This window comes from Oncorhynchus tshawytscha, linkage group LG20 (genome assembly GCF_018296145.1).
Source record: "Oncorhynchus tshawytscha isolate Ot180627B linkage group LG20, Otsh_v2.0, whole genome shotgun sequence".
Taxonomy (NCBI): domain Eukaryota; kingdom Metazoa; phylum Chordata; class Actinopteri; order Salmoniformes; family Salmonidae; genus Oncorhynchus; species Oncorhynchus tshawytscha.
The window spans coordinates 1,666,217-1,681,665 of NC_056448.1; the positions used below are offsets into that span (position 1 = coordinate 1,666,217).

The 15,449-nt window shown below is 43.3% G+C and overlaps 1 protein-coding gene across 7 annotated transcripts; it reads left to right on the plus strand.

Annotated features, from left to right (window-relative positions):
- Positions 1-298: 298 nt before the first annotated feature.
- Positions 299-15,162, plus strand: LOC112219714 (disabled homolog 2). 7 transcript variants are annotated; one of them, XM_024381227.1, is made up of 15 exons: positions 4,180-4,243; positions 4,326-4,443; positions 7,234-7,495; positions 7,724-7,863; positions 8,021-8,119; positions 8,343-8,474; positions 8,565-8,642; positions 9,460-9,486; positions 9,575-9,625; positions 9,789-9,851; positions 10,699-11,316; positions 11,975-12,098; positions 12,322-12,990; positions 14,502-14,701; positions 14,793-15,162. In XM_024381227.1, exons 3-15 carry the CDS (start codon positions 7,360-7,362, stop codon positions 14,862-14,864), a joined length of 2,409 nt encoding a protein of 802 aa, XP_024236995.1. In that variant the 5' UTR covers positions 4,180-4,243; positions 4,326-4,443; positions 7,234-7,359; the 3' UTR covers positions 14,865-15,162. The 7 variants fall into 7 exon arrangements, with proteins under 7 accessions (XP_024236994.1, XP_024237002.1, XP_024236995.1 ...); XM_024381230.1 differs by having other exon boundaries at positions 4,326-4,437; XM_024381232.1 differs by having other exon boundaries at positions 4,326-4,377.
- The last annotated feature ends 287 nt before the right edge of the window (positions 15,163-15,449 follow it).

A 15,449-nucleotide genomic window follows, 5' to 3' on the forward strand; every position in this document is an offset into this window, starting at 1 on the left:
GACATCAGTTTGACCGGTTGTAAGGACATAGAAAGCTGTCAGAACTACCCAACATGTTTCTGATAAGATTTCAGTTGGGCTTGGATACATATTTTATGTGGTTGTATTAACGTACTATCAACTAATGATGCTGATAAAGATAACACCTCTAAATATGACATCTAACTTTGCATTAGCATTCTCTCAATAATGTTTACATGGCAATCATCCTATTGGTCTCATCATTGATTGGTGTAGTTGTGCGGCCTATACAGGCGCAACGTGCCTCCTGACGTTCTGGCGTGCTAGGGGTTAAATTGGGAGGTAGAAGGAGCCCTGTACGCGGTAGGGGAGTCACCAATTCACCACATAGCGGCGCGTTCTGGGGCACTTCTTAGCGGAAAACATCTTATTCAAACACATCTCTGAAAAAGCGGTGTTTGATTCAACCTTCATAGAGGATAGGAGACGTGTCGACCGGTCTAGATAGCTTTTGAATAACATTCAGAACACTGGAAGAGAAACCTCGAATATGAGGAATTCTGTCTGGAGCGCTTGTTAACGGTACGTGACATCCACATTCTTTCGCATCCACAAATTCACAGGCAGGGAAGGCTATTTGTGTTTCGCTGTCACGGAATGCTTCACTTTAAAATGGAAATTCATACATTTGGAATTATATTTTACATGCTGGATCAAACAAATCCAAGAAGCCCCCATGATTTTTCCATTAGATCCAGCTGTGCGCGCTATGCACACGTCGCTAAGGTAATGGTTTAGTGCTAGGTAATTGTGGGAGGTCGCTATTTTAGCTTTCTGAAAACATACTTCGGCTGAGTAACAGATCTCTTTTTTTTCCCGGGACAACTTGTTGAATATTATATTTAAACTACGTTAAAATCATGTTTTGGGGACCTAAAATGTTTGTTAAACAAGGCCGTCTTCATGGGCCTACCAAAATGGGTTATCATGGTCTCTTTGCATTGCGCAACCATATTTATCCTTTTCATAACTGGATATTTGCGTGTATATGAAATGCCATAGCTCATTAGTCATATACTAACAGCATTTGTTAGTATCCCTAGTAGACAGTTGCCTGGCGGTGTCGGAATGTAGTCTTTGTAGCCTCGGCCACTGTCTGTATCCACAGTGGGTCTAGGCTGCAGTTGTGGTATTTCACCATCCTATTGAGTGTCTGATTCATGCCCTGATCTCCTCCAGATGTGCTGAATAGAACTGCACTTTTCCTTCTAATGAAGCAACGCAACGCCCAGGATTGGGACATCTCTCTCCATTTTTGCAGCCATTCTGTTGGTTCAGTGTAAATCTTTTCTTTAAAAAAAATGTGTATGGCTTCAGCCTAACTAGTTGAAGATGCCTGAAGAATCCAAAAGATGGTAGGTGTTCTTGATGTAGCGTAACCATCCAGTGTTTGGAAAGTTGGTCCCCTGGCTGGTTTAAAATGCCTAATTAAAAATAGCCATGCTGCTGGCTAGTCCTTCTCTCACCTTTTTAAAGCTGTGGCATTGAGTATTTGCTCAGGAGATGCCAATGGTTTTTGTCTGTCCTTAGATTAGGGGCAGTCTCTTCCTGCAGTTACTGTCAGGTTAGTTAGTCATGCTGACATTGAAGTTGTTTTAATGAGTTTTTTTCTGAAGTTGCTGACACGGCCTCTTATTAGGGCAAAGTCACTGGGACTGTCAGTCCATGGTAGTTACTGAGCAGCTAGCATCATGTGCCTAATGTAACCACCACCCGAAAGGTAGTTCAGCCTGTCAACCCTGGCTGACAGTATCTCAATAACCCTCTTGCCCATTTACTTGGGATTTTGACTTGACACACAAACACTGTGGTGTGTTGTGATCCACAGATGATCCAATCAGTCACGTGGTGCTATCTGATTGGTTATCTAGTCAGTCATTTGGTTTGGAAAGGAAACCCTCTCTGCTTGTTATCTGATAACTTATCGGCTATTAGGAACATAATTGTTTCCTCTGTGATTAGAGGCCCGGTAAACACACATGTAAAGTGTGAGAACATTTACTCTGTGACCGATAGCCCCAAAGGTTACGTGTGTCTTAAAGTGGGGGATGCAATCAAACCCTGTCTCCAGCTATCATATGATGACTGGAAAACTGTTCTAGTCATTTCTGTAGACCTTGAATGCACTTTGGTGTGTTCAAGGTCGACAAAAAAAATCTGCTCTCATAGCAGAAACCAATGCATGAAAGTTTTATTGTCTTAGTGCTGTTGCTCTTGTGATGCAAGCCATATAATGCACATGATTGCTGGCAGAGCGAGATTTGGCTGTGGTTTTAAGTGTGCGTGCAATTATAAACTCGATTTGCAAGAAGATGTTAGATCAACATTTGCCACTGTAGCTCTGCAAAGCATGTCATCTGACTTTTACATGCTGAAATGAGTTTGGTTTAGAAGAGCTGCATACTTCTCCAAAGGCAGTTTGTAAGTGTTATAATAATAATAATAATAATATCACTGATTTAGATGGTGATATTGACATACAGGCCTGATGCACTAAATGTCCCCAAGAGCTTATTTCTTATCTTAATAGAATATGGACTTGTCCAATCGCTTGAGGACCACTGGGACTGAGGACAGTCATTATATAATCATTTCATCTAAGGCTTTTCACCAAAGAAATGTGTACTGGGCTGGTTATGCATCCCCTGTAGTGGCTGCAACTGTCCTGTTCAGGACTGTGAAAATAAATGTTCAGGTTGGCACAGTAGTGTGAAAAAGGGTACTAAAGGGGCTGCCTTGCCTATTGTTTAAACAGCTTCCAGTCTCCCACTGTAGTTTAAATGTTAACGTGTTTACAAGTCATCAGAGGGGAATTTACCTGACGAGTCAAGCTAACATTAACTACTCTTCAGCAGTCACTGTGCACTGGTTTCAACAAGAGCTTTGTACTTGTTTTCAGGAAATGGACTGTTTGTTTTGAGTAACCCCCCCCCCAGACTGACCCTGAGAGGACTACAAGAGGCCTCTATGTAGAGTGGCGGGAATTCAGCTGGAGCTGTGTCATACATGAGGTTCTTGGAAATGTTCTCTCTAAGCTCCGCTAGTAAGCTGCGAGCAGTAGCCCGAGACTGCCGCGCAGAAGAAATATCAGCCCATGGAGAAAAGCACACAAGATTGAACTTCACTTAACTTTCTAGCGTCAACAGGGGAAACTCTAGAAAGTGATCAGCGTTTCCCTTCATTGTGATCAAATCAATAGCCACTTTCATTGCAACATACCAAAATAATTTGTTGTAGGCCGAACACATGGGAGTAGGATACTATTGCACTGACACGCACAACTCAGCCCGTACTCTACACAGACCTGTGCGGCATTACATTTGAGTCATTTAGCAGACGCTCTTATCCAGAGTGACTTACAGACAATTAGGTTTAAATTCCAATGATGCTTGTTTGGAGATCCAAGCACGACTGGCATGTAGCCACGTGTGCTCATTTTGTTAATATCCTTTGTTAGTTGGAGTTATTCATCAAGTTTTAGATCATTTGTAGTCGGCAATAGGGGAGCGATTGCTTCCTACAAGAGCACAAACCGTGTACATTTCTAGGCATCTTTGAAAAGCAAGTCTAGTAAAGAGCATTTATTTTTTGTCTTAAAGGGGCAGTGTTGTATTTTGAGACAGGCTTTAACACCACATTGGCTTCTACTGGAGGCTGAATGATAGAACAGCTATTTCCATGTAATAATGTTATGGGATGCATTTTCTCCATTGTTTTGATAATAGGCCACTCTGGTAGGCCTACATTGTGATGAAGTAGCCTAATTGGCAAAAGTTATAGCTGGAACTTTGTATTCCGCAGACCTGAAATTTGCTCAGTGCTGAGAAACTGAGGCAACATTGGTTCTTGACCTTGTATGTCTCATTATTCCTGAGTTACTCTATTTTATAGAAATAGAGTTTAGCAGGCCTATGTTCTCGATCCTGCCTCAGTCACATTCTTGGACATTACTATACATTGTCAATCCTTTGCACTGTAGTCTTCTCACCTTTTGTAAGGTTTTGGACTACAGCTGCTGAGGGTGGATTGCACGCTCTACTGTGTTATGAGATTACTAGAGCGTATGGCCAGTTTTAAACACCAACCAGGTAGCGTAAGATTAACTTCATTTAATAGCTCAACCTTTGTTCACTCCCAACCTTTGCTCTCCTCTGCCATCGTCAGTCAAGGCTAATTTCCAGTAGTGCGGCAATCTACGCAGCATCTGCAAGTGCCCCTGAAGGTATGTGTCATATGGAAAATAAATGCTTAGCGTTTAGCTGCTGATATCAACCTATGGTGGTTTTTATAATGTGCTGTTGTAGTGTTTCTCTTGTTCTCTCTCAGAAAGAAGCCATTTTGTTCCCTAATCCAGCTGTGAGTGTTGATGGTTCCAGAGCTCGGTGTTGGCAGTCAAGTCTCCTCTTGCAGTTTACAGTACTGGTTGGCCACTAACTTTATATTTTACTGTAGGCTACTCTGTCTGTGCTCGGTTTCTGTCTTTGTCATGAAGGGCCTAGTTACAGCTGTGATAGTGTTAGTAATAATGACCTGTGGGCATAGTTGTTAATAGCAAATGTTGTCTCCTACCATAACCAGAGGACCAAGTTGCACACAGATGGACAGTGTGGTGGTATCCAGCTGTCTTTTAGCCTCAGATAGGGTGACCCAAGCTGAGTGTGACTTCCTAAGAAGCTGTCACTACGTTCTCTAAAACCAGAACACCTGAGTGTTCCTTTAACATAATATCTTGGTATTCCATGGCTCACTCTGCCTCTTACTGTCTTTACTACACTGAAAGAGGAGCAATGTTAATCACAATGGATTATACTCGAGCATAGTTTCCTGACTTGCCTTGCAAAAGTGTTCATCCCCCTTGGTGTTTTTCCTATTTTTTTGTTTGCTGTGTTACAACCTGTAATTTAAATGGATTTTTATTTGGATTTCATGTACTGGACATACACAAAATAGTCCAAGTTGTTGAAGTGAAACTTTACAAAACAAGTTTAAAAAATAAATGTAAAAGTGGTGCGTCAGGTCAGGGACAAAGTTGAAGTACAAAACAGGGTTGGGTTATTAAAAAACACCAGAAAGTTTGAACATCCCATGGCGCATCATTTTAAATCCATTATTAAAAAATATGGTACCACAACAAACCTGCCAAGATGGTGCCGCCCATGGACCAGGCAAGGAGGGCATTAATCAGAAGCCAATCAGAACCCTGAAGGAGCCGCAAAGCTCCACAGTGGAAATTGGCGTATCTGTCCATAGGACCACTTTAAGCCATACACTCCACAGAGCTGGGTTTTATGGAAGAGTGGCCAGAAAAAAAGCCATCGCTTAAAGGAAAAAATAAACAAATGTGTTTGCTTGCCAAAAGGCATGTGGGAGACTTTTTAAACATAGGGAAGAAGGTACTCTGGTCAGATGAGACTAAAATTGCGCTTTTTGGCCATCAAGGAAAACTGTCTGGTGCAAACCCAACACCTCATCACCCCGGGAATTCCATCCCCACAGTGAAGCGTAGTGGCAGCATCATGCTTTGGGGATATTTTTAATCGGCATGGACTAGGAAGCTTGTTAGAATTGAAGGAATGATGGATGGTGCTAAATACAGGAAATGTCTTGAGGGAAACCTGTTTCAGTCTTCCAGAGATTTGAGACTGGGATGGAGGTTCACCTTCCAGCAGGACAATGACTCTTAAACCACAACGAGTGGTTTAAGGGGAAATATTTGAATGCCTTGGAATGGCCTAGTCAAATCCCAGACCTCAATCCAATTGAGAATCTGTGGTATGACTTAAAGATTGCTCTACACCAGCGTAAGCCATCCAACTTGAAGGAGCTGGAGCAGTTTTGCCTTGAATGGGCAAAAATCCCAGTAGCTAGATGTGCCAAGCTTAGACACCCCAAGAGACTTGCAGCTGTAATTGCTGAGAAAGGTGGCACTACAAAGTGTTGATTTTGGGGGGGGTGAGTAGTTTTATGTGTTGTCTTATTTCTTGTTTTTCATAAAATACATTTCGCTTCAAAGTGATAGGCATGTTGTGTAAATCCCCCCAAAATATATTTTAATTCTAGGTTAAGGCAACAAAATAGGAAGGATACCAAGGGGGTTGAGGACTTTCTCAAGCCACTGTAGGTTACATGGAACAGCTTTAATTTGAACACCCAGCATCTCACCCTAAGATCTTTATGACAGCCTAGAGTTGGACTGGACAGGACCTCTGCCCGATGTGAATCACATGACTGACAGGACGCACTGTTCGAAAGAGGAAGTATGTGTGTGTGTCCCTGGCTAGTGGCGCAGCTGTTTCTGATGCCCTCCAGGTGTTCCTTTCTCGCACACATTGTCTTAATTAAAGACCCCACAGAGTTGCATCACCTCCCATCCCACCATGCATGGCTATCAATGGGTTACAGCAAGGCTTCAATATGATGGGTGGTTAGTAAGAACGAGGTACTGGGTCATGGCTCCTCATTGTGGATCATTATAGGGATATTACTTTTTACGATGCTCACAACCTTTTTAGGGGACAATTTCAGGTAGCGGATCCAGCAGAAGCTGTTAGCTGTAATGTCTTTGTTCTCAACATCATAAAGATCATCATTCTTTTATCACATGTTTTTGTAAACAAGTTTATGTTATGTGAAATTTAATTTCCTACGTTATATACATTTTTCAAAAGCTTAAAGTAATTGTCCAGTGTTTCCTGATTTCTATGAAATATGACCTATAATTAGTAATATGAGTGATACTTTTCTTTCTGAATTTAAAAAAAAAATTAAGATGCACTATGCAGAAATCGCCCTGCCATTTCCCAGTTGCTCAAATTCTAGTTTGCCTTTTTTCAGTTTGGGACAAAACAAGCAAGTATTTTTGTAGAGGATCATTGTACCATCTAAACCACTGAAATATATTTGCCATAACTAAATCTAGTATTTTGAAGCTGGTGTAAAGGACTTAAACTAAACTTTAGAATGGAAAGCATAGAAATAGCGCACATAGAACAGAGCTACCACTTCTTAGACACACTTTCAATGAGTGGCAGATCTGACTCACTTCTATGTGACTATTGCCGCTTTAATATGTTAAAAAGCAGCTTTCTGCCATACGAGTCAACAATTGTTTGGGTACGAGTTAACAGAATATTAACTTTAGTGACATTTTCACTGGACAGTTGCTTTAACATCTGAGTGTAGTTGCATTATTTCTCGCTCTCCCTCCTACAGGCACATAACGGAGCATGTGCTAGTACTGAGTCTCTTTGCTGAGTCGACCCCCTGGCCTGAACAAGGAGCTGCCGTCTGATTTGGTTTACCTGTCCTGACTCCAGTAAGGCTAGCCCCTACCCCACCATGTCTACTGAAATGGAGAGCGTTGCACCCGTGGTCCCGGCTGCCCCCTCCAGCACCCCCGCCTCCACAACCAGCCCTCCCACCACACCCTCCACAGCACCAGCCAAGACCCCCTTTAAGAAAGAGAAGAAAAAAGGTACTATATGCAAGGGGCCTCTCCCTCTTACCCCACGTAAGGGATTTGGTGTTATGGGCAGAACATACTTTTTCTGAGTCGTCAGACTTTACCTTTGGTCTAGTTTTACATCTTGCTTTCCATGCGTCTTGTGGCGTGATGGTTGAGGCTACGTCATGAATTATAAATGGCATTCTCAACCAGACAAAGTTACAATCGATTCACTTTTCTCTCCTTCCCTTTGCCCAGCTCCAGAGAAGACTGATGAGTACCTGCTGTCAAGGTTCCAGGGTGATGGTGTGCGGTACAAGGCCAAACTGATCGGCATCGACTATGTTCCAGAGGCCCGAGGGGACAAGATGAGCCAGGACTCCATGATGAAACTCAAGGTACCAGATATTAGGATGCAGATGCTACAGTACATGTTAATGAAGAGCAAATTGAATATGATTTTTGTTAATCTGTTTTCTATGGTAATTTCTCTCTGGGTGTGCATATGGTGGTGAGCTGTCTGTGTGTTAGTATGTCATTGTGTTGTCTTCGCAGGGCATGGCAATAGCTTCTCGGTCCCAGGGCAAACACAAGCAAAGGATCTGGGTCAACATATCCATGTCAGGCATCAAGCTCATTGATGAGAAAACAGGGGTGAGAACGGTTTGACTTTCTAATCCACAGTTCATCCCTCTTCATCCCTCCTATCTAAATCATGTCTTACAACTACAATTCCTATAACAGAATGGTAGAGACATTTTCACAAGGTAAACACAGGACATGATCTCAGTCGAGTAGGTTCCATGTTGGCCTAAATGCAAGTGTTTATTAAGTTATTGAAGACTGTTTTTAAAATCAGTTCTCTCTTCTCCCTCAGGTGATAGAACACGAGCACATAGTGAATAAGATCTCATTCATCGCCAGAGACGTAACGGATAACAGGGCCTTCGGCTACGTGTGTGGGGCCGAGGGACAACACCAGTTCTTCGCCATAAAGACTGGCCAGCAGGTAAGACGCATGGGGACACACGTAGATTGTTCGCTTGTTGCAAGTAGTTGATTGTCTGACTGTTTTTCCATTCATCTCCTCTCCATATAGGCAGAGCCCCTGGTCATTGACCTAAAGGATCTATTCCAGGTCATCTTCAACGTGAAGAAGTCTGAGGCTTCACAGAAGGTAAATAACTATGATGGGGTTGTTCATTAGGGCATGCTGTACAAATTGTACTTTTCAGTTAAATGTTTTTCTATGTTCTGGTAGTACAGCCCTGTTTCCAAACATTTTGGTCATGTGACTGAAGTTTGTAGTCAACACTACCCCCTAGTGCTTCATTAGTCCTGCACCACGAGCTTTCATTGCAATACCGATGATGACTCATCGCACACAAATCGCTTCCAATAAGTAAATGGAGAACATTTGACATTCCTCCAATGGGAATATTCACCATGTTTCTCTTGTAAATGGAGAACATTTGACATTCCTCCAATGGGAATATTCACCATGTTTCCCTTCTTGTAAATGGAGAACATTTGACATTCCTCCAATGGGAATATTCACCATGTTTCTCTTCTTGTAAATGGAGAACATTTGACATTCCTCCAATGGGAATATTCACCATGTTTCTCTTCTTGTAAATGGAGAACATTTGACATTCCTCCAATGGGAATATTCACCATGTTTCTCTTCTTGTAAATGGAGAACATTTGACATTCCTCCAATGGGAATATTCACCATGTTTCTCTTCTTGTAAATGGAGAACATTTGACATTCCTCCAATGGGAATATTCACCATGTTTCTCTTCTTGTAAATGGAGAACATTTGCCATTCCTCCAATGGGAATATTCACCATGTTTCTCTTCTTGTAAATGGAGAACATTTGCCATTCCTCCAATGGGAATATTCACCATGTTTCTCTTCTTGTAAATGGAGAACATTTGCCATTCCTCCAATGGGAATATTCACCATGTTTCTCTTCTTGCGCTATCTTTTCAGGGTGGGAGTAATAATGCGGTAGCTGAGGTAAGTGCCTGTGTATGTTGGCTAACTATAAGCTTCATCTGCAATGTACTGCATCCTTTACCTCCTACTGCTGTGTTTTCATTTACAGAATGGTGGTGATGCCTTGCTCAGTATCGATGGCCAGGCTGGCGCTGCCAAAGTAAGTGTTTTAAGATATTGGAGTCATGCATGTAAAAGTGTGCAACGTGGATGCAGAAGAGGATTCTCCAGGCACAAGTGTCTACTAGTAGATGTGCTGTTGTCTCATTTTATGGTACATCCAGTATTTTTAAGATGCTTAAAATGGATATGATTTTGTTTAGGAGGTGCAACAGCTGGATTTGTTTGGCGACATGTCCACCCCCCCAGACATCCACTCTCCTACAGTAAGTTAGCCTGCTGTTGTGTTCACTGGATGTGCACATTATTATGGGAATATATTTTTTTCTGGGAATATACTCATAATGTGAAAAGGCTTAAGTGCTAGAGCTGGGGGAAATGCTCGTAACAGACTTTACACATGGATAGGGCCAATGGTTGGCAATTATGTTATATGCCATGCGTGTCTTCGAAGTAAACTTTTTGGACAGAACGGATAACAAATTACCTTGCTGGTATTTTATTTAAATATTTTTTTGCACCCTTTCCTATTCCAAACAAGGATCTTTTCCCCCAATGTTATAATCAGGTGGCTTTGACTACACAAGCTCTGGTAAAGTTCCTCTCGGGTGCTAGCTAGCTCAGTCTTACCCTTGAGCCATAGATGTTTTGTTCTGCCTTGTGGATGTATGCCAGTTTTTCGCCCCAAACCATAGCTTAACTGCGTAACTTCACCCCTTAAACCAATCAAACCATCTTATGTCATACAGGACTCTCAAACTCAACTCTGTAAAGGTCTGTCTGTAATACGTGTATGTTTATTAACTTGAGGTAGTTTTGATTGATTACAAAGGTCAAATCCTGGCTATATCTTAAATGGCAACACGACTAATGCTTGTAATCCCTCGACACAAAGGCGGGTGCCTTGACAAAGCACATTCCTACAGTTGAGTTTCTGAATCCTGTTTTAAATGTTTGTTTAGCTATCACCACTGTTGCTTTATCAATCAAACCGTCTTCTCATGTCATGTCATTTGTTATTCATTTAGCTGTGTTAACAGTTGCTTCTCTCTTTCAGCGCAACAGATTTTTATTTTTTTCTCTCTCCCTCTCGTTCCCTCCCTTGATAACCAGGAGACTAGTGATGTTCTATTGCTGGATCTGTCTGCCGAGGTTGACAGCAATCAGAACTGTATAAAGGGAAATCCCTTCACCTCCTGTACACCTAACCCTTGGGGCACCCCCCAGACAGAGAACCCCTTCTCCTCCACGTTTGGCTTCTTTCCAACCCCAGACACGGACCCTTTTGGCAATGACCCCCTTGCCCAATCAGCACCCCCCCATTCTCCGATCTCAGCCCCCTCCACCAATCACAACCAAGAAAGCTCTGTTAACTTCTTGGGTAGGCCAATCAGGAGCGGAGTTGGTTTTACAGAAGACTCTGACAACTTTGGTCAGCAGTTGAGCGGGTTGTCCAATAGGAACATGATCCTGGCTCTCAGTAATGGCCAGTGGCCACTAGGGGGAGTGATGACAGAAGAGAGCAGGGTTCCTGTCCAGAATGGTTTGGGATCTGTGCACTCACCACAGAACCCCTTTCTTGATGTTTCTGGGAAAAGTCCTCTCCCTTGTAATGACGTGATGTTCGATCCACAACTCCCTGCCCCTGTGGGTCCTAGCAAGGATGGTTCGGTTGTGATAAGCCCCCCTCCACAGAGCACTAAGGCTGGACGAGGTCGGAGGAGTGCCAAGGTGAAGCTCCATAGAGGTCCTATGATGATGTTGCTGCATGTATGAGAATGAGTCTGTCTGCACACCACCTCCCCAAACCATAATTGGTCTTCTAACAACAACCCCCTTTCACAGCACTGGGATACCATGCTGGCATATTCTATTCCTACAGGCCAACAGGTAGCATTGCACTGTTTTGTCTTTACCAACATGGTTTTGGTACAAGGATGTTAGGGTTGGTGTTTTTGTCTCTGGGGATACAACTGGAACTGGTATGGGTTTCTAATGTAACTGCATGTAGTGGTGCTCACATGGCTTCTCTAACCTGCTTGTCCCTGGAGATTAACAACCTCTCTGCTTGACTGTAACCACTGTTTATCTCCTGTTGCGATCTATTTATATGTTCCTTGTCTTAACATTCATGCTTCAGTGAGGTGTGGAGGTAAGTGTTGGTGTTTGTCTTTTAAGTATTATTAGGGCTGTGTTTTTTAAAGGTTCATATTAATGTGAATACAGTATATGTATGATAGTTTTTCAACCGCATTATCATCCATATAAACCTTGCCATTAATTCAGTGCTCACTACAGTTTTCCCTTGTTTACTGGCCCTCGATGGATAGTCAATTGTTCAATATCCCTGTAGTAAATTTGGTTGCCTTATTTGCGGTTTGACCACCAGTCTCCTCCTGCCAATGACCTGTTTGGGACCGACCCATATGCTGCTCTCAGTCAGCCTGACTGCTCATCTGCCTCTGATGACCTCTTCAACAGTCCAACCACCACCTCTCCCATAGCAGCTCTGGGTAAGACTAGTGGCGTCATTGGCTCCAAATAATGAGAACCCATGTTGTGTTGAAGTGAAACAATTGGCTAGCTTAAATCGGCATTGGCTCAAATCATCCTTTAGCTATGCTGCATTTGAGGCAAACTAGTTGGCGTTTTAAGTTCTATTCAGTCTACCTATTGTATCTAAATGAAAAGGTCACCTTATCCTCTTCTCTCCCCTGGTCTTCCTCTGTCCTCCAGGAGCATTGCAGTTGGGTCACCCTTCAGTCACCATTCATGGCACAGCCACATCACCGTGGGGAGTCCCAGCACCAGGACCTTCCATGTTCACCATGCCAGGAGGGGTAACACTCCACAACCCCCAGACCACCTTCCCCCAGCCATCTGCCTTCGGTGCCCTTCCTATACCCCCGGCCCCCTGGGGCCAGCAGGCTCCATCCCCGTATGGGGCCCAGCCGGTCACCCAGGCTTGGGGACAGCCTGCTCCTGCAGGGCCCATGGTTGCACCTGGCTGGGGCCAGCCTCCCATGGCTAACCCCTTCCAACCCGGCCCTTATGCCATGATGGGAGGCCCTCCACAGGGTATGCCACAAGGACCACCCCGGCCACCACCCCGACCCCCAATCAAGGAGGCCGCAGCCAAGGTAGAACCCAGTGCGTTCACGGCTCTGGACCCCCTGGGAGGGGAGAAGGAAAAGAAGAGTGGGAAGGACATGTTCAAGGACTTCCAGATTGCCAAACCTCCAGCCATCCCGGCCAGGAAGGGGGAGCAGGCTCCTGGAGCTGCCCCCAGCACTAATGGGGATGGCGCATTTGCCCAGTACTTCTCCAGCAAAGTGGGCATGCTCCAGGAGGTTGCGGATCACGACGACTTTGAAATTCAGAGTCAGATTTCAGCGGTTGCCAATGGTAATGGTGGTTGTTTTGGAATTTCAAAATCCTATCAAATCTGTAGATTACCCCAATACCTATTATCTAGCCCCAGCAAATATCAAGTTAAATAAAAAATCTGTCACATGCACCGAATACAATGGGTGTAGACCTTAATGTGTGAAAAATAACATGGTCCAGTAGCACAGTGAAGTCTATGGCTTGGGTTACAGGATGGTTTTTGATGTACAGTAACAGTCAAGTTTGGACACCTACTCATTCAAGGTTTTTTATTTTTGACTATTTGCTACATTGTAGAATAATATTGAAGACAATGAAACACATATGGAATCATGTAGTAACCAAAAGTGTTAAATACATTTATTTAAGGTTCTTCAAAGTAGCCACCCTTTGCCTTGACAGCTTTGCACACTTCACCTGCTTTTCCAACAGTCTTGAAGGAGTTCCCACATGCTGAGCACTTGTTGGCTGCTTTTCCTTCACTCTGTGGTCCAAACCATCCAAGTTGGGTGATTGGAGGCTAGGTCATCTGATGCAGCACTCCATCACTGTTCTAAGTCAAATAGCCCTTACACAGCCTGGAGGTGTGTTGGGTCATTGTCCTGTTGAAAACCAATGGTCCCACTAAGTGCAAAACGGATGGGATGGCGTATTGCTGCTGAATAAATAAAGCACCATCACACCTCCATGCTTCATGGTGTGAACCACACATACGGAGATCATCCGTTCACCTACTGTCTCACAAAGACATTGAGGTTGGTCATCAGACCGAAGGACAGATTTCCACATCTTATGTCCATTGCTCGTGTTTCTTGGCCCAAGCAAGTCTTCTTATTGGTGTCCTTTAGTAGTTTCTTTGCAGCAATTCGACCATTCACACAATCTCCTCTGAACAGTTGTTATTGAAATGTGGCTGTTACTTGAACTCTGACGCATTTATTTTGGGCTGCAATTTCTGTAGCTGGTAACTATAATGAACTTATTCTCTGTAGCAGAGGTAACTGAGTCTTCCTTTCCTGTGCTTGATGGTTTTTGCAACTGCAGTTGAAGGAACTTTTAAAGGTCTTGACATTTTCCGGATTGACTGATATTCATGTCTTCAAGTAATTGCCTGTCGTTTCTCTTTTCTATCTGTTCTTGCCATAATATAGCCCTATTTGGTAAAATACCAAGTCCATATTTGGTTTACCACCCCTACCAACTGATTGGCTCAAATGCATTAAGAAGGAAAAACAAGGCACACCTGTTAATTGAAATGCATTCCAGATGACTACCTCATGAAGCTGGTTTAGAGAATGCCAAGTGTGCAAAGCTGCCATCAAGGAAAAGGGTGGCTACTTTGAAGAATTTCAAATATAGTTTGATGTAACACTGTACTACATGATTCCAAATGTGTTATTTCATTGTTTTGATGTCTATCCTACAATGTAAAAAAAAATAGAAACCCTTGAACTGTCAACTTTTGACTGGTATTGTATTTTTGATCCACCTTATTCTTCTCCCGTTTCTTCTTTCCTGTCTGTCTTCAGACTCACCCAAACCGGCCCCACGGCAAGCTGCTTCCATGTCTTCTGCAGCGGCCCCCATTCCAGGGCTCCTGGATGCCTTTGCCCCAAATCCAGCCCCAGGCCTTGCTCCAACAGCAGCAACAGGTCTCAACCAGAGCCTATTTGATGATGCATTTGGCACTGCAACTCCTAATGCCTTTGGAGCACCACTCCTAGCAATGGTACGGAAACGGATTCGTATCGCAATGAATCCTATCAAACGCCAAGCAATTGATGGTAACGTACTGCTTTGTATCACTGTTTTTCCGACAGAACACTCCTGTTGCCCAGACCACTGGCAGCTCGGATCCCTTCGGAGACCCCTTTGGTAACCCCTTTGCCTAAGTGACATCCTGCCCATCAGTTCCAGATAATAAGCAGCAAGGCTCTACGACCAAATAAGATCTTCAGAACCAGCTGCTACAACGAGCGCCAGACAATCTACATGATTGCGTCTTTTAGCCCCTGCCCCAAAGCACACACTAACTCCTCACCTGCCTTTTTTGATGTCAGTTACTTAGCTTCCCCCAAACCACCTTTACTTTAAAGATGCACTCCAGAAATGTCTAACTTTTCCTGATGGAAAAACAATATCCCACATTTGTATACACTTAAAGGGGAAAAATAAAGGTTTTCAGCAAAATAGTTTTGTGTGTTTTTTAAAAAGATGAGTGCAAACTTCCTCGTAAGCCAATTCAAGGAGTTGGTCTGTGCCTTTAAGTAAATCAGGTGATGAATGAGCCCAGAGGACTTTAATATGTCTTGCCCAATCGGTGGTGGTAGTAGTTTCTGTTCCCAGCTCACTTAGCTTTTCAGTGCCACTGAATGAAATGTATTCTAATGAAATTATTCCCGAAAGGGAGGAACATGAATGGAAGGTCCTCCAAATACCCTGTCTAATTAAACACACACTTCTTTCATTGGTCTTTG